This window comes from Streptopelia decaocto (genome assembly GCF_964273445.1).
Source record: "Streptopelia decaocto genome assembly, chromosome: 5".
Taxonomy (NCBI): Eukaryota; Metazoa; Chordata; class Aves; order Columbiformes; family Columbidae; genus Streptopelia; species Streptopelia decaocto.
Window position 1 is genome coordinate 55,934,325 of NC_138659.1, and position 23,634 is coordinate 55,957,958.

Here is a 23,634-nt window from a genome sequence, read left to right on the forward strand (position 1 = left end):
TGCATGTGTAGTGCAGGTTTCTATGTACAAACTTCATTGTATCCCTGTGTTTTAGTTTTCTGCTGGAGCTAACCTTTCTTTTTCCTAAGTCCTTGTTGGGAATCAGCCTTCTGCATAGAGCTTATCCGAACTTTCTCCCAGCATTTTCCAGGAACCACCTAAACATTTCTTGACCCAGTACAATCACACCTCCAGGCGAGCTGGCCCCATGGCTTCACCACCCGATCAAAGTCAGGCCTCCAGTTAAATCATGACTTCAGAACAGCAACAGAAAAATAAGTTTTCTGTGAGTTCAGAGTTCATTAGTTCTATATATTAAAACTCTTACAACTTCTTCAAATAATTTTGTGCTGCCTCTGGATTTTCTGTATCCTTGGGTTCTTCTTCAAAGTTTCACACTTAGGGCAATGGGAAACCAAAACTGTCCATCCAAGTCTAGATTTTTATTGCTCTTTGATAGTACAACAGCTATTTCTGCATTTGCTAAGAACATACATAAGAGGCCAGAAAGATTTTATGACATTTTAATAAAACTGAGATAAATAAAATTGTTGGGGGCTTTTGTGTGATTTTTTTTTTAAATGAGTGCCACTGTAATACAATAGTTGGTTTAAAAATGAGAAACATTTTACTTAATTTCATTCTCCACCATGTGGATCAATCAGTAATTGAATACTACAGATAAAAATATGCAGTGATGACTCAGCTGTTGAATTCAAGGTAAGTGTCAGTAACAGTTTGTAATGTATTATGTGGGTAAGCTCTGCCTAATTCCATTAGGAACAATAGGCTGGAAAGAGTTATCCTAAGTTCTAAAAAAATAAAATAAATATACAAACCCAACTTTGGCTATTTTCATATAGTCATCTCAAAGCTATTTGTGGAAACATCGCATCTATTAATTTTGCTTGAAAAGAAGAATCCAACAGAGTTGCAGAAGTGATGTTTCTTTTGTCAGATAATAGGAACAACACCACCTGACTGTGTCTAAACCCTCCAAGGGTCCTGCAGGATCTGACCAAGGACTGGTAACAGCTACCGCTGATCCCAGCTCCGTACGCCACATTTCTCTTTGCCCTGAGCTTTCCAGTGCACCAGCTTCTCAGCTACCCAGGTAGCCCTGGCAGCCCCGCTGAAGTAATGAAGGATTGACTGTAGTCACTTCAGTCCTAAAATACATAATTCAAACCCCCAAAGATACAAAGGGGAAATGCTTGCTCTTTATTCACTGTCTGAATATTGCATACATAATATTAACAAACAAAAAAAAAAAAAAAACAAAAAAAACAAAAAAAAAAAAAGGCTTGTAATACCAGTCTGTAATACCAGTCTCTAATTCTTAGCTCTCTGGAGAATAGCAGGGTGTGTTTTTTTTGTCATTTAAAAAAAAAAAATCTAGAAATATAGTGGCCCATGTTGCAGATCTTCCTCACATCCAAAGGAAGAAGTCTAGATAGAGTCTCAGCTTAACCCCCATTCAAAAGCAAACAAACAAAAAAAAAAGGAAAGTGAAAGAACAAATGCCTTTTCTGAACATTTGGTGCTCAGTTCCCCAACCGGTTTATATAGAGAGAGCTTCATTCCTGAGACCGCATGAATGAGGCTCACAATCAGAGATTTAATGGGAAATATAATTGACTAGCTGCTGTGAAAATGAGAAAACTATTTACTTTGTACAATAAAGCCAAAGTTGTTCTACCAGTTGCAAAGGCAATGGAGCATTTGCAGTTTGAATTTGTATTCACAGAATCCTTTGATTTTGGGAACTTTTTGCATGTGTTACATAACAACAGGAGTTGCCAGATATTCCACATTTTTCAAATCTAGTCCTTATTTAGTAGTCATAGAAAAATCTGGGGTTTATACTGCTGCTAAAAGACAAAAAAGCTCTGTGGGTTCTGGCTATGAACACATACACACTTTTTTTTTTCCAGTTTTCCAGTGTGTACCTATAACTCTCTTGGTTTATGCTTTAAGACTATGCTGCTTTTAAGGCAGTTTCTTAATTGCATGAATTAACTATCTAGCATTGATTTTAATTGCTTATTTTAATATCATGGTCTAGTTTTATTCTTATTGTGATGCCTTTAAAATATTAACTTATTAAAATGTAAAAATGAACAATATAATTTTAAAAAATTACCTAAGTATTACATCAATACTGCTTTCCATCCTATGAGCTAAGATACCTTTATCCACAGTAGGAGCTGCTGGTGCTACTGTGCAGCTGCTGGTGTCACTTTAATTCCCGTCTATTGCACCACCTTCTTGAGGATCGCTGAAGTGCCAGTTCAGAGGAGACTGTTCAATATGTGACTCGTAAAAGTAACTTACCTGAAGAGCCTATTACTCTATTCTGAATATACCACTCTGCTGTGCTGTAAAAAAAACTAGTAAAAAATAGATCTGGAGAGTAAGACAGATATGACTGACAAACACGGAGCTGTAAATATATAGGCACTGTAAACTGATGATACATAAGCTACCTCATTTGCATGTGTTGCTGAGAAAATTGTGCCATTTACTTGCACTTGGCTATTCTGAAACATATATAACCTATGGGAGTAGAAAAAAAAATATACAATCAGGATGGGATATTCAGATAACTGAAAAGCAAGTTTGACATTTAGAGTATTCAGACTCCATCAGCTTCCACATTCTTAGCAATCTGGGAAAAATTCTGCTTTGAAAAAAAAAGTGCAACTATAATAGGTCAGTTGACAGTACATAAAATCTAGAATCAAAGTGCAATGCTGCAGAGATTAAAGGATGAAGTAGACATAACTTTGCTTCATTAGTTTTATAGTATTTTCCTATAATCTCAATGCTAGTATTTTATTACTACTTTTGCATCCTGCAATCACATCATTTTAAATAAACGTAAAACAAAAAACACAACTGCAATCACTCAATCACTCAAACAAAGTTGTTTGAAGGTACAGGGTTCCAGTTTCACTAAGAGGAAGGACTACTTTAATTCCATGTGGACTCAGACCTTGTCTCCAACTACGCTTAACAAATAGACCCTAATAAATTTAAAGAACCAAACATCAGTAGAAGCTAATCTTACAATATTGACCAGTTCTCTACTACTGAAATTTGCATTTTCCTAATTCATCTAAAAAAAAAAAAATTGGTCCACATACAAAGTAAAATGTGTAAAATTAAGTCTAAGCTGAGCAAACATTGTCCTTTTTATTCAGTTCCAGTTGTAGTGTTCTCTTGGAGGTAAATCATAATGTGTTCTCTCTTCATCTTCAGGTCTACAACCTAATGGCAGACCATAATTGTAATCAACTGTTACAGCTGGTAACCTTTTGCTTTGTTCCATCTCTCTGGAAGTTTCACCTTGAAAAGGTGTTTTTTCGTAGTCTACTGAACTATCTTCTTGGTGTGCAGATGAAGATGGATGCATTGTTCGTGAAGAATATGGTGCAAATCTGTTTTTTCCCCTAGTAAATTCATCTGAGGGATGCATTCTTCTATTGTCTTCAGGACAATTTGGTCGATTACTGTAATAAGAACAATAAGAACAGTGAAATCCTTAGAAATAAAACAGCTGATTGGTGGCCACCATTAGAAATTCTTGGGTTTAGCCCCCAAAATTAAAATCCTCTGTACTGGATGTTACAAACTTGTTTATCTTAAGTTTTCAATTCTAATGATTACAATCATAGCTCGTTATAGTAAGTAATTCTACTGGAAGATGTTTGTTTCAAGTGCTGTTTCTAATTAAAATTCCCTGTCTACTGAAGGTTTCTTTACCTAGGGGCTATTTTTCTTCCTAAGCCCATGTTTTCATTTTTATGAATAATATGTAATAGTAGCTCTCTAGTACATAGGATCAACAGGCAATAATATACTTTCAATTTATACCTCCAGATATTTTAATTATTAATTTTTCTGCAATAGAAGAATCGCTCTCCTACAAAATACATATGGAAGGATCTAAAAATGCATGTACAATATAAATACTTCTTGGTTTGCAGTCTCTTTACTCTCAAGTACCTTACTTACTTGGTAAAATAAGTGGTCTATAAAGCCAATTCAGAACAATCTTTGTCATTTTAAAATCTTCTCCCTCAGTTAACCACAGCTTAATTTAAACTGGAAAGGATCTCTGGAAGTACCTAGAGCCACCTGCTCAAAGCAGGTCTAATTAGGTAAGTTTGTGCAGGTGCCACGTCCAGCTGTGTTCTGAGTATCTCAAAGGACGGAGATTTCACAGCTGCTATGGGCAACCTGTTCCAGTGTCTGACCATCCCTCACAGAAAAACTCATTACCTTGTTGTAGACAGCAATTAAGAGTCAAATATAGCATCTGTATTTTGCTTTTTTGCTTATTGGCAATAGCTGTTCATATTTTGTAGTACCTTAGCTTGAACTGTGCTAGTCATGTCAATGGCTAGTATCAGGAAATCTCAAACCATTTCATAATCACAATACAGACGGACCACAAATTAGCGATATTATTTGCTCAGTGTTCAGATTTAATGGTTTAAACTGAATTTAAGCAAAAATATTAACACCAATTTTTACAGTGTACAGTTTATGTGTATTTTTTAGTTAGGAAACTGGGGAAATAACAGACTTACCATCAAAAAACAACCTATGAAGCTATGAAATCTGATATTTACCTATAACTTCTTTCAAAGTCTTCATTATCAGATTCATAATCTCTCTGAAGTGAAGGAGATGAGGGGAAATGAGGTTCTGGTGCATTTTCATGGGAAGAAAAAGACTGAATTCTGCAAATAAGCAAAAGAATCACATGTTAAGAAGATTACAAGTGGTTGTAAGCTTTTGAAAAGATGCATTTATCAAATAAGATAAAAATATTACTTTAAATTAAAATTTGCTTAAAATTTTAATTGTATTAATTTAACACGTTGAAATGGTACATGTCATTGTAATGATATAATATCCTCTGTTTCAGCTGTACAATGGAAGAGACTAAATCAAACTTCACTAGTCCAACAAATATCTGAACTATGTTCTGAAATATTAAAAATATTTTTAAATATTATGTCAGACTCTAATAGGTTTACTAGTAAGTGATATATGTATTTGGGAGAATATGATGCATGTTCTAAAGCAAAGGGATTTCTAACAAACTACTAACTCATGAAATAAACAAATGCAAGTCAAACTTCCTTGTGACATTATTGTTTATCTCTGGCTGAGGGCATAAATAAGATTTCATATCCTCTTCTGTCTTGAGTATTGCTTTTTAAATGTAAGTTTCTATACAAAGCAAAGTAAGACAAAGAGTTTTGTTTCAAGCTGTCTCTAAAACAGTAAAGGAAATACATAAGCTTTTAAATTAAAGAAGCACAACCTTCTAATTTAGGAAAGATTGATTTTTCAAAGCTGCAGCACTCCAGCTTACATCAAACCCTTCTGTAAGTAAAAAAAAAAGGCAATTAAATGATCATTTTTATATGATTTTAAAAGGATGATTAATTGATTTAAAATTAATTTATTTGGGAAATAAATTAATTTTAATTTAAAAGTGCTGAGGTTTATACTTTTATTCTCCAATTCTGTTCTTACAGCTCAAGAATGCTTTACCTGTCTGAACACCATTCACGTGGCAAGTCATCGTGACCTGGATGACCATGAAAAGGTCTTGGCCTTTGTCCATGCCCTTTATTAACATAATCAAAGTCTTTTAACTGAGTCTGTTCCTGTAAGTCATCATAGGGCTGATGGTCATGAAAAGGTCTGTGTCTTTGTCCAGTACCTTTATTATCATAATCTTTTATTTGAACCTCTGCTTGTAAGTCATTGTGAGGCTGGTGATCATTGAAAGGTCTCAACCTCTGCCCACGACCCCTATTAACAAATTCAAAATCCCCTAATTGTGGCTGTATGTCATCATGTGACTGATAGTCATGGTAAGATCTCAGTCTTCGGCCAGGACCTTTGTTGACACGATCTACCTCTTTCAACTGCATCTGAGTCTGAAATTCATCATGAGACTGGTGATCATGGAACACTCTTCGTCTCTGGCCACGGCCTCTGCTACCAAAATCAAAATCCTTTGACTGCCTGTCTTCCTTCAAATCACTGTGAGATGGATGGTCAGGAAAAGATCTATGCCTTTGCCCACGGCCTCTCTTAAATTCAATGTCCCTTGATTGTCTCTCTGCCTGTAAATCCTCATGAAACTGGTGTCCATGAAAAGGTCTCAACTTTTCTCCAGGTCTCTTGTTACTGAAGTCCAAGTCCTTCAGCTGCATGTCTTCTTGATAATCATCATAAAACTGGTGATCAGGAAAGGGTCTTCGCCTCTGTCCTGGTTCTCTATTGCAGTCCCAATTTCTCATCTGCATTGGTGCTCTTAAATCATCCCGAGTCTGATGGTCATGAAGTGGTCTCCGTCTTTGTCCAGGTCCCTTGTTAATAAAATCAAAATCTCTCAACTGCATTTGTCCTTGCAAATCATTGTGGGAGTGGTCATCATAAATTCTTAATCTTTTCCCAGACCTGTAAAGAAGTTTTTGTCTTAAGTATAACATGATATTTTTAAGTGCTACAAGTCATTAATGAACACAAGTTTTTTTAACTAAGAATTTATAAGAAAGACATTGCAAGTGAAATACAGAGGTATCAAAGCTACTAAGAATCCAGACTGTAATATTATAAAACTTATCAGTGTCATAGTGGAAACTGTGACAAATGTTTAATTAGAATTCCATAGCACTTGTTAAACAGGCAAAACCAGTGATTTCAAATTAATTAAAAATAATTGCAGATTACTGTAGAATAACAAAGGATAGACAAAGTACGACTCTACATTTTTCCAAGTGAACTAATTACTTACAGACTTCTAATAGCACACATTCATTCTTTATCTTTTCCCTGATTCATCAAATTCTGCAAATATACTTGGCATGAGTAGGCTATATTAATAAAATCTCTTTTAAATTAGAGTATCTATAGTATTTTCAATAAGAAACAATTATCTTTCCCACTATGTGGGTTTTTCTGGCTATTAAATCCATGTTTCAGACTATTACCCCTGAAAATCCTCATTTGGGAACCGCTCTACAGGTTCTTCCATTGCATGTGGTGGGGGAATAATATCTTCATCTGAATCCCATACATCCATTCCAAGGTTACTAAGAAGAATAAAAACATCTCACATAAGCTTCCTTTTTTAAAACGTACTATTGAGAAAAAACAAAACAAAACCAACAAAAACTAAAAGAAAAACCACATACAATTCCTCAGTTTAGAATGACAGATTTTTTTTTTTATGTTAACTTAAATTTACAGATATTTGTAACTTAGCAAATTTTAATCTTGTGCATTTATTTGAGGAAGGGCTGCAGGGAAAGCAAAGAGAATACCTAAGCTTCATAAGCTTGGAATAACATCCTAAAGGATGTGAGACCAGCACTACACCTATTAAAAAATCTGACACAGGACTAACATAATCATGCATGGACTATAAAACAATGATAACAGTAATACACATGGCATTCAATTAAACTAAAAATAAATCAAATCAGCCAGGTATTATTTTAAAAACAATTTACTGCTACAAGATATCATTGACACAAAAAACTTAGACAGATGTAAAGATTAGCTGTCCTTAGGTAAATATTATGAACATGAAATTCTTACACAGCAGGGATACAAGTTCTATGAATAGAGGAGTTGAGAATAATCTTCCACTTTGGTAGTTTTTCCTATACTTTTTTATTCCTAAAACTGTTGTATTTTCTTTTTTTAACATCTGGTTCTACCATGCCAATAGCAGCAGGCAGATCATAGAGGTTATAAATAAATCTTTGAAGTGGCTCCTTTCAGCGTATAACAAGAGAATACAGACTCCATACACTTGTCATAGTATGATAAAACCACACCAATGTTCAACAGTAGTTGTCAGATTAAAAAAAATCTTTCGAACCATACAAATTCAAAAGATGAACAAAGGCAGTACACTGCATGTTGTGTTATTCATATCAGAAGTCTTGCAATAAATGTGTAGTTGCATACTAAAAGTTTAAGAGGGAGTTAATTTTGGCTTGTAACTGGAAGTGAACTTTCCAAAATACCAGTAGACATACTGGAAAATCTTACCCATACAACTAAAGGCTTTTGTTTACCTTCTCATTGGTTGTGTTCTGAGATCTGTGAGATACACAAGACCATCCATGCGATGACCTCTAGCATCACCAAAAGCTAAAGGAAAAAAAAGATACAAGTCTAATGAAACATGCTCAGACTGAGCCACAAAAAAGTGAAAGGCAAGTTTGTGTTCAGCACGAGATGCTGAATTTCAAAGAATTCTAACTGGACACTAAATACTTCAGCAAGCTAGCATCATTGCAGCATTTTTTAGAGCAATTGAAACTAGTAGTGGTAGCAACCTATGACTGAAAACCTTTCAAAGCAAAAGGAAAAAAAAAACTATTTTAAGCAGCTGAAACAGACTCCTACAATGCTGTCAGTTTGCTAATGCTCAAGCCTTGCCTGGAATATAATCAACAGTCAGATAAAATCATCTATGGAAGCCAGCACATGAAATAACTTTAAAGATACTAAAATAGAATTGTTGTATCTGTGAATACAATTGCAGTAATTGTGAATTACAAGCCAACATATGCCTTAGTTCACACTGCATAATTACCTTGGATTGCTGCCTCTGGATCCCAGCCTTCAACATCTACAAGATATCTGAAGAAAAATATTATTAGATTATTGTCCCAAAGGGATCTAAGATTAATATAAGAACACTAGATTTTGTGATCATTGACTTTTGTTTTTATACAATCCTTACCTACATATAAGGTAGCCGGTTCTATTAATTCCATTAGTACAGTGAACGCCAATGAGTTTCTCTATCAAAAAGAAAAACAAAGTGTTTAATAGTTCAGAAAGTGAAATTACTAAAAAAATCAGTGCAAGACAAAAAAAAAGCTGTACTTTTCTAGCAAAGTAATGATAAATAATGCTTGCTATTTACAAAATGTCAAGCCTGTACAAGAACAGACAAATTCAGACTTTGTTCTCTTCCTGCTGGATCTCCAGCAGCAGTTAGCTTACTACATACTTCCAAACCTGAGAAGACTGAGATTAACTCTGCAGAATGTATGAAAAAAGAAAGAGGAGTGATGAGAGGTAAAGTGAAGAAGTAAAGCCAGAACTGCAGTAACAGAAGAAACAGAATAAAATACGGTTTTGAAAGCAAATCTAAACAAGCAAATGCAAAATTGAGAAACTTAGCTTACGCATTCTTGTAAAACTTACAAAAAATGAGAAAATATGCATAATGCCTCTAGTGTCTAGGAGTATGAAATAAACTACTAGAAGAATTCGTTTAAATGGACTAAAAATTTGGATCATTATTGGGATGAACCATAGAGATGAGGAATTTCGGGTTCATGCATGGATAAAAGCAGCACTCTAGTGGGTCTCAGTAACCTCTAAATAAATATATTTTTTTCTTTCTTTCTTTGCCCCCCCTGGCCTAAGCCCCCAGGTTATACTAAGCAGCTAAAGGTGAAAAAGCAGAATAACTTACTATTATTAGTAAGGTGTTTCCAACAGAAATATGAAAAGACTAATATGGTCATGCAAGGCACTGATAAAACTGCATCCAGACTATCCCCATACAATTCTAATTATCCTTATTTCATGAAAAAAATGAAAAAAAAATCAAATTGAAATAGAAAAGACTACTATGATGGTCACAAAAAAAGGTCATGAGAAGGGCTCTAGGAAGCTTGTCTTATTTAGTTTGTAAAACCAAATCTGAAATACTGATGGGGGGATGGGAAACAGCAATACTTAAGGGCAAAACTGGCATGAGAATAAAGGTAAATTAACTGATTGAGAGTTTTAGGCTAGATTTCAGAAGAAAACCTTTAATCATCAGATGAATAAAGTTCTGGTCTTTGAAATGGGACTTCGATAAATTTTTGCATGAGATAAAAATGTAATTGCCACAGAACAGGACAGTCACATTACCATATAAGTTTATTATAAGTTGGTATCCTAACAACTCAGACACTAAAAAACCCAACTTCCCAAAAATTTTTTGTAAGAAGAATCCTGGGTAACCTTAGGGGTAATCGAAAACAGACGGCAAGTTACAACGAGTGACTTAATATCAAAATGAAAGTTCTCCCAACTCGCAAGTTACATAAACCCTGCCAAAACTGCCTTACTAGCTGGAACTGCACATCTTCATCCAGTAACAAATTAGGAATTGGTTCTCTCAATTCTGAGAATCAGAAATAATTAGATTCAAATACAGACTATTCTTTGTCACACCAGACATCATTAGATCAAAACCAGAAGAAAACCTAATACTTTCCAAGTAACTTCCCTAAGCTAAATAAAAAGAGCAAAGGAAGAACTTACACACTAAATTCCTGAGCAAGGACAAAGACTTCTTCTCACACCTTTTAATTTTCCCACTACTTGAATTCAGCCTCTCGTACCTGAGATTTAGGTCAGAGTTCTTTCACAAAACTGAGTTGACCATCCACAGCAAAACCACAGTTACGCTCTGCAGTGAAAACTGTGTGTACTTGGGCAGTTAATATCCCTGCTTTCTCACAGAAAAAGCCAAAGTAACCACAGCAAAGAGCATGAAAAAGCATGAAAGAATGGTTCTCCAATATTGGACAAACAGTTAAAAATTTATTTACCATTTCCTGCGTTTTCCCATAGGAATTTTCTGACCCATTTTTTGAACTGTAGGATAGTAGCATTATCAGGGACTTCAAGTCCAATGGTATAAAGTTTCTTATACTGCACACTTTTAGGTAAATCCTAGTGACATGAAGAAAAAAAAAGGTAAAAATAATTGAAGTCTTGCATCAATGAAAAACCTTAAGCAATATCTAACATAATGCCAATGTAAAACAGTAGTTCAAAGAAACCTGAAAATGATCTTGACACAATTCTGTAGAGACATACTCTCAGAAACTACCATTTACATTTCCACCTTAAAGACTGATCTCAAAGAACAGTTTCTACAGGAAACTTATTCATCCCTACTAATAAGGCAGCACATTAGCTAAAGAGCACAGAGTTTTGTAATTCCATTCTAACCCATTTTACAGTTATGAGCAATATTTGTCCTTTCCACCCACAACTGCACATATACTCACATATTCACCACTTAAATGCTTACAGCCCATGCACATTAAAAGATTAACATTCAGTTATAACACTACTATTTATTCTCTCCTCCAACAGAAGTCTGATTAATGACAATTGTTTGGACCACAACAGTAGAAAATTTCAGATTAGTAAAGTAATTTAAAAGTGTACTCTTTCTTCATGGATTCTAGTGAAGACCAGTAAATAAAGACCCCAGGGATAAATGAGAATGTCTTCAGGGCACAGACTGTGAGCCTTCTGCATCTTTTCTGTGGTGCCTGGCACCAAAGTCTTGATCCATTACTCTGAGTTATCATAAGACAAATAAGTCACAAATCCTCCTAGCCGGGAGAAAGAGTTATTTCCTCTGCAATAAAGCATTTAGTTTATCTTCAAGACACAAAATAAGTCTAGATGGCTCGCTTGTCTATTCCAATTCAAGGTAAGCAAATGTATAAATACTTTAAAACAAAGGTTGCAGTAACTGTTCTGTTATGATGCTTATATTACCTTAACTTCATAGTATCGTGTGGTATATGTTAAATCAATAATTAATCCAAGTTCCACATTTAGGGCTTTCATTGCAGCAATTAAGTCTTTTGGTGTAAACTTCTGGGTTGGGGTAAGCCTCTGGTTAATTGCCTACAATGTAAATAGATTTTCTTTTTAAGTTCTAATAACACGACATTTGTAATTCAGCTGCTTAATTAGGACTAGGAAACATCAGTATTCAAGAGAGATGTTTACAGTATCAGAACCATACCCGTGTATCATAAGGATAAAAAAAGGAAGCAAATAAAAAGAAAGCTAGAATTTGTTATGTATTCAGATGAACATGCAAGAAAATGTATGAGAATTTCCACTTGTATGATGTTAACATTATTAAAATAAGCACTAATTTGATAGACACAAAAATCCTGCAAAACGCAGCATGTATATACTGATCTTTAAGTAACCAAACATCTGCAAAAAATAGAACAGCAAAATCCCCTTTCCCCCAAACATACTTAATCCTGCACAATAACACAAAATTAACAGTGTATTTCACATAAAACATTATGAGTTGCGATACAAGAGTTCATTTCTTTCAAAGGTTTTAACTTTCTCCCCACTGTGCAGACATTTTTATCCCTACTTCATCTCTTGGCAGAGTGTACTTGCATGTCATTTAGCACTGCGAATTATTAAATAAGACTAAAATATGGTGACTAAGAAAGCTGCGTGTTGGTGGGTAACGAATAAGTAACTTCATTTAACAGAAACAGTGGGAAAAATGTTTACTCACCCTATTGTAGCTGTGTTTTTGGAAATGTGTTCTTCACTCTAGGTATGAAAATGCCGCATGTACGCAAGACTGGATTTTCTCTGAATAATGTACTTGTCTGTTGTGAGAGCCTTTTGACATAGGCTCAGCCACAACCAGTAATGACAGTGGCAAAAGATGCAGCAGCCTCGACCACCTCTCAGTTCCTTTACCAACAAGAAATTCAAGCAGACTGGACTCAGAACTAATGGAAAGGAAGGCAGCCACCGACCACATACCTCTTAGAATCACTGATGGTATAGCGTAACTAACCATTCCTCCTTTGACTGTACAGACTATAATCTAAGATGCTAGTAAACACTTATCTCAAGTCTGGAAACAGAGACAGGAAACCGAATTAAAGAATAAACAGCAGGACAGTCCTGTCAAAGCTATTATGCCATCAGGAAGCTTGAACTAAAAAGAGTAGGTAGAAAGCATATAGAAAGTATTCAGTCCTGTGTATTTCAGGTACTGGTGTGCTACTGAAAAAACAGTGGACGTTGTTGAGGTTCAAACAAAATGAACATGAGTCAGTTATCTCACCACTACTCAGCAGTGACTTGTAGTAAGATCAGAAACTGAACTTGCTAACTTGGACGTGACAACGGTGAATCTGCAAAAGGTCTATGACAGAACATTAAAGAATTCTTTTCCTTTACTACATGAAGTCACACAAACTGAGGTGGAATACAATTACAAAAATAAGTTATCTCTGAACATATTGCTTGATTGAATAAACAATTAAATGTGTTACGAAAAGCTGTTTTGAAAGACTGCTCAGTATTCAGTAGTTTAGGTGTTTAACTGGGCTTGAGAACGTGAGAAATTTTTATCAATTCTAAAATCCTTCTAATGGCATGGGGAAGAACTTGCTCAGTCCTACTGCAATGTTACTTTTAGCATTACAGTGATGATCTGCAAGGAAGGACAGAAAATCCTTCCAAGTAAACCCATGATCTTAAAGCCTTTACTATGAGTACATCTTCTGCTAAAACAATAACCACTGAGTCTTGAAATGCTGAACATGCTTTTTCAAACACATTTTTTGAATTTTTTCAGTTTTTCAAAAAATGCCTTTTCCCTTTGGGTAAAATCACCAATCATTGATTTCTTAATGGGCAACAGAGGGAACCTGCTGCATATTTACAAGTCTGTTCCACTAATTTAACAATACAACTTCTGACAGACTATGACCAATCAGTTCTTCAGCATTTCCAGATGGATTTACTGACCTCCACCATCTTTGCAAAGACATCAGAGTTTAGCCAGTTACACATTTTATATGTATTCTGCCACAAACTCCATGAGCATCAAGCACAGGGTCTCTGTCAGACTCGTCATTTCAGTATCTTGCATAGATGAGACTGAAAAAACCTAAGGGACAGAAATGTTACCGACTTTGCTTTCTTGGGTACCAGACTTTATATCTGGCCAAGTTCAAGGGGAGCTTCACAGAACAGGGATCTGTGCCTCAGTGAGATCATTAGGACTGGACGTGAGCAACACACTGGGGTGCCTACTTGTGATATATTGCTATAAACACTCCCTGAGAATGTCTGCCCTTTTTGTGATCTCTGTCAGAGCTCCTTCCAGACCATCATAGGAGCTACAGGGAAATAGCAAAGTTAGCAATGAAGTATTTTCCTCTGAAATCTGGAGTGACAGGGAACTGGAAATACATGCACTGATCAAATCCTGCCTATTACAGTATATCTATGCAAAAAAGTGGATGCTGGATCAAGTGGAATTACAGGAGCTCATGATGCAAAAAATCCTCTCTCAAATACCCCAATACTAAAGAAGCTAATTATAAATCTACTGAATTTTATATTCACTGCTAGATCTGTCCACTGGTAGTCTTTGGTAGAAAGACACATAGCTATTGTACTATGCACCAGGATCGTGGAGAACATGACAAATGTCAAGTATGAGATTTGTGGCATCAAAAGAACCAAACCATCAGACTAAAGCTGTAAAAGCAGCTGCAGGAAGCAAACCCTGCAAGCATTCCACTTCAGCCGTTGTTGATAAAAGTGAACTGAATGGTGACTGAAAATGTAATGGGCATTAAGATACCTGAAGAACCAAATTTTTTGTATATGAATATTAGAGTGCAATCTGTAGACAGCAGCTTAGACAGCATATTTAATCTTAACTGCTAGGGTTATGTCTAACCACTGAACTTTAAAAGGGTGTAGAAACTTTTATTTCCTGTTTATCTGAAGCAAGGACTTGTAAGAGTTAATTTATACGTTTGCCCTAATTTGCCCAAATTTGTTGTATGCCTCAATCTACCAAAGAACTGAAGAGTCTAAAAAAGAGACTCCACATTTTGTATTGTTACAAAGAAGTAAAAGATGTGATTCAGCATATTTCACAGATTAAGATGGCATTCCATGTTAGTAAGAATCTAAAGGAAGTATTAGCACATTAATAAATCTATGAAGTCATCTTTTTTTTAAATACACTGCACTCCTCCAGATCACTGAAGCTTTTTTACTTATTACATTTGTAATGTGAATCTATAATTTTAGAAGTCCTGCAGTGGCGGCTATCATTTAGTGAGTGTTTGATTTCTGTAATATTGTATTTTGGCTTACATTGCCCTAGATTGTTATTCAAATCATAATCCCTTCCATATGATTTTCTTATAACAGTCATGAAAAGATGCTAAATGAAATAATGGATTTAGGCCACTTAATAGTGACCAAATGAATCATGCTGAATGATTAGAGACTTTATGATTTGTAAAAGATAAATAAAAGGTAACACCAAATCAAAATTTTAAAAGAAAGAGAAAATAATGTAGAATATGATGTAAAAAGGCCACTAGCAGATGACTGGAAGGGCTAAATCTGAATAAATTATTTTTCATAAAACTTTCCTGAAGTTCATATGAATATTCATTTTATTTTTCATTATTTTTGCACTGTGTCTAATAGAGTTAATCTGTAGTTACTTTTTATACATACCCCTTTTAAAGGTACTTTGAATGCAATAAATCTTGTTCCTGGTATAGGCTGTCCAACTGGTGTCAAACTCCGCCATCTGTAATGAAACAAATATTTATTTTTAAATTATTTCAAATTACGTGATTTAACAGAAGACACCTGCAGCTTCATGTAAAATTTTGTTTTTCTTTTAAAAATATACTTGCTCTTAGGATTAAAACACATAAAAATTAGGCTCCTTTAAAATTATAACAGCAGTTATTTCAAACTATATGAAGTAGCTTACAAATATCAGGCAATCTGGTGCCATACTTCACAGAGTTTGAATATAACAGTTATTTCAAACTTTTCCAATCAGAAAGATACAATAGTTATCTTTTTCTCTATGATAGGCCATTCAGCTACCAGCATATTATAAAGATTTAGGTTACCAAACAGCAGGATCCAATGGTTCCTAAAATTCCTTGACCACATAAGCAAGCAACCATAACTGATGTGCACAAGTTTGAAAAAAATGACCAATTAAATCCTGATATGTAAGTAAAATATTTTTTAAAAAAATCTTCCATTAGTAGCCTGCCTGTTTCACCATGAAGCTAAGATATTTCTAGAATAAGTATAAAATTATGTTATAATATATTTGAAGAAAATTAATAGATTAGCAGAATTTGGGGATAAAGTAAACACAGAGTTGCCTAGAATATACTGGAAGAATATAAACAGAATATTGCTACAGCACTGATAAGGGCAGAAGCTTATTTAGCACACTACCCAGCTTAAATGAAGTTCAAGTTTAAAGTCAGGAGCCATAATAAAACAAATCTTTATTACCATAAAGCATCTAATCTCCATTATCATAGAGCACTACCACAAAGAAAAGTTTTTAGAGACAATGTGCATGATTGCTCTTATCATACAGTAGAATTATGTCCCCAAATCTGCAATTATTCCATTAGGTGGTTTCAAGGTATCACCAGGACATTTGAAAACAGTCTTTTTCCTTTCTTCAACTTCTAAAAAATTCTTCCCTTAAAATGGTAGGACAGCACTTACACACAAGTAGCACCAATATAAAGCATAGCAGATGGGTAAGGTTCAACAGCTAAAAAACTATTATTATATTATAGTTGGTGGAAATTTTTCAACTTGGCTGAATCAAAAAAAGTTGTCATATGAGCATATAAATCATTTATTTGACAATGAAATCCAAAGTTTACTTTTAATGAAAATACAAAGCTTCTAGATTTTGCAAATGTGTTTAATTTGTAATGTGCTTCTTTTTCAAAGAAACATTCTTGACTGCACTTTCTCTTGGTACTTTGAAAAATATTCCATCACACCAAAACTTAGCAAAAATCCCCTACTAATATGAAGGTCTGTTACAACACCCAAAATACTAGTAATTCTAAAACTACACACAACTGGCATTCACAAAACCTACATTGTACTGAAAAAACTCTTGATGTATCACATCTCAGAGATTTCAGGATTTTAGGAAGTATAAAAAACTTTATCTGAAGAGGAAGACAAGTTAGTGAGCAGATCAACTTTACCTTCAGAGAGATAACTTACTAAATGTATGACTTTTATTTCTTCTCCTCATGTGAGAACAGATTATCACTATGACCTCAGAGGATGCAGCTGGATGAATTAAAATCTACACAGCCTTTTTGTGTTTTCAGCTTGTACTTCAACTATTAAAATACAAAACATTTTCCTAAGATTCTTTAACACTGGTGCCCATTAACTTACAGTTTTCTGAATTAATGTTTAAATTAATCTCTCCCTTTAAATGGAATATCCAACAGCTTTTATATTCCTTTCTGATTTCCATAAAACCACATCATTTATGAAATAAACTGAATACTATACAGAATATTAAATACTGTGTATTTTCCTTTGTTCACAATTTCCATATGGGACCGTAACAAAAACTACATGTTGTCTGGATAAACTCTGTGAAATATCCATAATTACACTTGCCATAGTATATAAATAATGTTACCATTCATAGATGCTTGGAAGTAGCAAAGGAAACACTTACAGCATGGTGACTGTAAGCATAACTGATACTAAAAAAATAATGTAATATACTACATCAATGTCTTTAGCACTAACTTATCTTTTTTGTCTTCATGAGCTAAAGAACAGACTGAGGCTCACAATATAGACATACAGATGCTTAGTTTAATGGATAACAAATGGAATAACAAGAGAAATAACAACTCATCCTTAGGAAGGCTGTTGCAAACAGCTGTCACATAGAAGACAGACACAAGGTGAGAAGGTATAAGGGCTAGCTAGAGATTAAATTACTGACAGGTGTTTGCAGTAAAACCTCTTACTAAATTCCAAATTATTGCAAGAACTTTGTATCTCATAATTGCAATGAGGGAACAACAAGTCTTCTACTTCATCTGTTCCCTTAGCTTAGGACAGTTACATACAGGGAAAAAAAAAAAGAACACATTCTTAATCACCATAGTTTGAAAAGCAGTGCTCAAAAAGTCACACATCATGTATGACAGAGGAAAAGTGTCTAACTTGATAAGACTTCCCAAGTGAATTTTCAGGCTTGTAAATTTTGGAGTCTGGCAGTTGCAGATTAGTTGTAAAATATGCAAACAAATATCAGAGATTATGTTCCGTTTATCCTAGTTTAAGATAGATAAATTGTATATGAAGCAATTAACATAATAAACAGTGTAAATGGACAGAAAATATTACCAAAGATAACAAAAACTACAACATAATGAAATACCTTAGTTGCAAGAAGTGCTCGGTTAAAAAAAAGAGGAAACAAAACATACAAAAAGACTGTGAAATCTGCCCTGTGCATAGTTTAATTTTATCTCATTCACTTCCTCTTAGAAAGGCACTAAATGCATAAACCATATTTAGATATACATTTAATATGAACTAGTGTTAAAATTCATGATGAAGTCAAGTTTTAACACCAGCTCCTGTGTCTTGCTGATTTTAATAACTCTGGAAATTACATATTGTGATTTAAAACAAGAAAATACTCTTCCTGCTTTTGCTCTTAAACTTCTAAATAGAATTAGAAAATGGGTTGTACCTAGAGATATGGAAACAAGTGCTGCAAATGCCGTCATAGAAATAAAACAGGAATGCAGTATTTTTTCTCCAACCTAGTTCAATTACTCTTTGATGTTGCCTCTACCAATAAAATGTACAAAATGCTTTACAAATTAGGATTTAATCTGATAGCAAGCCATATTCACATATACATGTTTAGAAACATTGTGAAGGAAAGGAGAAGTAAAAAAATCCCAACGACAAAAAACCAATTACCTTAGGTAGTAAGACCATTTAAAAGATGCCATAAATTACAAAATTCAGATTTTTTTAACCTGCTTTTTCTTGGTAAACCACCGTGATTATCATAAATATGAGCAATGTTGAGCCAGTAAGAAATCATTTTTTAAAAGCTTAAAAATATTATTTTTTTTAACTAGCAATATAACAAAGACTTCGTAAAAATTCTGAACTTTTTTCAGATTAAGGGATCGACAGAACAATGCACCAGGATTCCATAGCTTGTTGTCAGACCTTAATAAACTTGGGGTTTTATTCTCCTGTTTTTAAAGCCATCTAAATCCACCCAGAAAAAAATCTGCAAAATCAGCAACAAACTCAAAAGCTGCTGACAGTGCTATGGTAGAAAATGAGCAGAAGTGACTCCTCATCAGAAAATATAAAAGGTATGTGTTCCACATTATCTTTAAAATTATATTTTAAACAAAAATTCCAGCATACTGTTGCATAACTAAAAATTATCTCAAATTAAACCCAGCAGATTGAAATTAAGTACTTAAGAGAGAGACAGCACTTAAAAAAAAGTGACATTGCACACATGATACATTTTCAGTTACAGCTTCATTCTTCTAAGTTTTCAAACAGGTAAACAATCCATGGACTACACACAGATCAAGACCTGAAAATCAACAAAACATATACATTTGCACTTCCCACTTTCCTATCATGTTTTTTCTTCATTGCTCCCCAACTACCACGAATTATTTTAAAACACAGGCAGAATTTTGCTTGCTGTTTTAAACAACAGAATCACTCCTTGGTTGAGAAAACGTGTTAAAATCAAACTAAAAAGATTGTTCTCCTTTCCCTCTGAAATGTCTGTGATGCTTGAATGGCTTCCAGTTAAATAAATAAGTAGAATTATTATTGATACTACAGCTAATCTGTTAGAGGTTTTTAAGCCTGTTTTACATGAAAATATATTACACTGCTTATCTCTTTTTATTTAAATGAAAAGCAATCATGTTTTATTGTCTTTAATCTTAAAAGTTAAGAATTATTCAGTAAAACAACAGAAAAGAAACTAGCTTCATGCATCCCAGTAAAAGTTTATGAGCTATGTGATCTAGATTAACCTATGGATCTAGTAGCAAAATCTTTTGCAACAGCAACAACCAGTGAAATGGCTGCTGTTCAAGGACAAGAGAAAAAAAAACAAACAGCAATAAACTTAGAAAAACACTTTTAAAAACCAAGCAGCTTCAAGACCAATCAAACGAGGATCATCAACAGGGCCTGCGTAGCAGCATCCAGCTTCACATGGGCTAACAGAAGTCACTATAGAAGTGCCCAGAATAAAGAGAGGCTCACAGTAAATTTGAGTAAGGCAAATGTAGCATTCATCCTGAAACCTCTTTAGTTAAGCTCAAAGGTATGTTGAAAACCAAGATAATAATCCAGGCAAAGAACATTCAGTCCACCTCCTCTCACTGCTGGAGCAAAGATGGTGCAAACAGCATCAGATCAAATGTTCTGGGCTAGGGCTGAGTGACAGGGACACAGAAACAAGATTAGGACAAGAAGAACAAGGTACAAGACTGGTGGTGCAGATCCACTGGTAACACCGACAATTAATACCACTTTAATATAACCTAAGGTGCCAAGTACAGTCAAAGAGCTGATATCTAGCAAGGTTTTGCAGTGCTATAGCACAACCCTTACATAAAGGCAACTTCAAAGACACTGCAGACACAGTGTTGTAAAAGGCGATAGTATTAGCTGACCAGTTAAAAATAATCACCATTTCTTGTTTAGTTGCACTATACCTAGCTACTTTTAATTTAACTGAAACCTCAAATTTATTGTATTGCTTTAACAAGCATGGTGGCATTTAGATTAAAACTATTACAAACCGTACAAAGAATTGAGGCAGTAACAGAAAGACAATCTTTTAAAATGTCTATATGTAGTGTGACTTTCTTATCTACTACAGTGTTTCTCTTGCACTATCATTAAAAACAAAAGAGTTACTGTTAGATTTATTGCTATTACAATACTGATATGATTCAAGTGGTACTTCCATAGTACGCTAGCGTCTAGACCGGTCCATTTGCTCTAGTGTACCACAATCTCATTTCTACCAACGATGATTTCTGGGGCCAGTAAATTGCATGTGCAGGATCACCTAGCTTAAAATTAGTTTTCCTAAACTCCTCTTCCAGGGCTCACTGCTATTTTCTTCCCAGTCACCTAAACTAATTTACAGCGAAGAACTACAACATTCTGTGCTAGCACAAGAATGACATCAATATACTGCTGCATGAGACTGGGAGACTGACAATTCCTTAAACTCCTTTACTGCCAAAATCCCAATACTGTTGATGTCTAGCCTGATTTGTTAATAGTACGGAAAAGCGAGTATCTGGAGAAGCTCAAAGCACTTCAGTATCATGAGCTTTGTCACGTGGTAACACTAACTTTATAACCAATTCCTCCACACTAGATTTTTCTCTCCCTGAACGATAAATAGGTATTAATTTCCAATCATAGAAACCAAAAGTACAGTCCAACTGCTTCTTCTATACTTAAGAGAAGAAATGCACGCAGCCTGAAAGCTGCTCCAGTTCAAATGCTGGGGGAAAAAAGAAGTGAGAAATGAGCACCCAATTCTAAAAGTTTTACTAATAGTTTCCAAGTATGGAGAAAACAAGGAAGACGATTATTCTTTCAGGCTTTCTGCATCACTGTTTGCAAACCTAACCCACTTTAGCTCAATATTGTCCAACTTTTAACAGAAATTTCACAGAAAGTTTCAGAGAAGAACATGCTTAAATACCTTTTCTAAATTTTAATCCCCAAGTTTGTCAGCTATGAAAAACACTTCAAAGTTTCTTGAAGTTATTTTTAAGTGTTTGTTCATCACTTTTAGGAAAAGCATACTTTGCAGGAAATGCTTTTTGTATTTTATTGCTCCTCCCAATAATGTTCTTAATAAACTTATTTCTTCCCCTGAAACCAGGAAAATGTCAACCCTTCCTCAAATAACATGTAAACTGCAAGTTATTGCCATGTTACAGGGTGCCTTTATATCTCAGCACACCCTCCTATCCAAGAAGTTTGTACATGTACATTGTAACACATCAGTTGAACTTCCAAACTTGCACTTCCTTTTTTTTTTTTTTTTTTTTTTTCAGTAGAGCTGGAGAATAGAACTGTCTGCTTTAAATGAGATCATTCTGTGGTCCTCATATGCACTCCCAATCAAGTAATCAGAAAGCCTGTATAGTGCATTTGGGGGTCTTTATTTTTGCTGATAAAACATTTTTGTTGTCCTCTTGCTAAAAACAAAAATGCAGGATGTTTCTGGACCCAAATCCATGAAAATAGTCCTTGATGACATGCATGCAAATACCTCCTCCCATCTTATTAGCTCTTCCTCCACTCCTGGTTGCAAACGTCTGAGTAGTCTGAAGGATGGACTATTCTCCCATTTCCCCAGTACGTATACACCTGGGGTGAAGGAGATTAGGAAGAAGGGACTGTGTTTGACTGATGAAGTGTTCACAGACAGGCTGGAGCATTATACTCACCTGGGGGATGAAGGGCTGCATTGTTCCTGTCTTGGAGAAGATACCTACCTTACCTGGCTGCAGGTGGTGAAGATGCTTGTGGCAAGAAAGCACCCGGGGCAGTCAGCACCCCTTCTCTGTAGGCAGGATTATGCCTGCTCCTGCCTCATGCTTAGTGTGAGGCATACTTACCCATCAGGGATAGTATTCTTCTTTACCATGCTGAAAGCAGGAGCAGGCAGAGCAGGAGACAGCGGTGAAAGTGGGCACTGCAGCAGAGGAGAGAGAACCGCGCAGTTAACACGGTGCTAACCTCTTTCTCCATCAGTGGGCCTCCTCACAGGGCTGACTCTCAAGTATTATAAAATAAACCAGTCAGCTGGGGCTTGAAGCCATCCTGAACAAGTCCTGCAGCTTGCAAGCTAGCCTACTTTCTACACGGATACAGTAAAACAAGTTGGAAAAAAAAAAAACAACTCACTTCTCCTCTCCAGGAGACCAAGAGAAACAGAGAGGAGAGGCAGCAGGTTTCTCTAACTCTAGCGGCAGCACTGCAGGGATGAAGATGCTCTGGCAGCCCCTTCTGTCCCTCTCCTGTGGCTCGGGGCAGTTGCTCTGCCCTTGTGCTCCCACAGCTACAACATTTTTCTCAACGAGAAGAAACTTCAGGCAGCTGCAAGAGGCGAGGCCGGCCCCTCAGCAAGGGAAGGACCATTCCCTGCCCCACTTAAACCTTGGCGGGTCCGGTCCCGCCGGATCCCGGGCACTGCCAGCGCCCGCCGACCTCAGCTGGGCCAGGGCAGGGAAGAGAGGGGAGTGGGGGGCTGCCCCCCGCCGCGTAGGGCCCATGGCCGCCGCCGCACAGAAGACTCCTGCGGCCGGGGTGCAGCTCCCTCCTCAACCCGCTTGGCCCCGCGAACGCAGGGAATCCCGGGCAGGACCGCCCCCGAGGCCTGTCGGGGCGCTCTCGTAGCGGGAGGTGATTGAGCTCCAGGGAGGGGAAAAAGAAGCGGGGCGGGGGCAGGTCGCGGCCTGACTGTCGGGGGCCGGGCAGTCGGAGCGGGCGTGGGTGGCAGCAGGGGTCGGTAACAGGGAAGGGCCCGTGGGGCGGGGAGGAGCGGGGCTGCGGGCGGCCCGTACCCTGACAGGATTTCCCTTGCAGAGGAAGGTTGCTGCGAGACAGCGCGTTCCCGAAACGGTCTCGACTGCGCCTGCGCGGCAGCCAGCCGTCTGCCCGGGAGGGAAGAGTGCGCGTGCGCGGCGGCTGCCGGTCGATGAACGGGGGCACCGCTGCAGAGCGTGCGATGAGCTGCCGGCCAATAGGACGCGAGCTGCTCCTGCGCGTGCGCGGCGAGCCCGTGAGTGAAGGGGGCACGCGCCGGGCCGCATGCGTGCTCGGTGGGGC

At 36.3% G+C, this 23,634-nt stretch overlaps 1 protein-coding gene across 1 annotated transcript; it reads right to left on the minus strand.

Annotated features, from left to right (window-relative positions):
- Positions 1-1,324: 1,324 nt before the first annotated feature.
- LOC309440505 (uncharacterized protein) lies at positions 1,325-23,618 on the minus strand (the record flags this gene model as incomplete). Its single annotated transcript, XM_082054193.1, has 12 exons — positions 1,325-3,512; positions 4,638-4,748; positions 5,572-6,489; positions 7,023-7,124; positions 8,118-8,193; positions 8,642-8,688; positions 8,792-8,852; positions 10,668-10,791; positions 11,635-11,766; positions 15,403-15,478; positions 22,422-22,498; positions 23,370-23,618. The coding sequence occupies 12 exons, from the start codon at positions 23,616-23,618 to the stop codon at positions 3,200-3,202; spliced, it is 2,286 nt and encodes a 761-aa protein (XP_081910319.1). The 3' UTR covers positions 1,325-3,199.
- Positions 23,619-23,634: the final 16 nt, after the last annotated feature.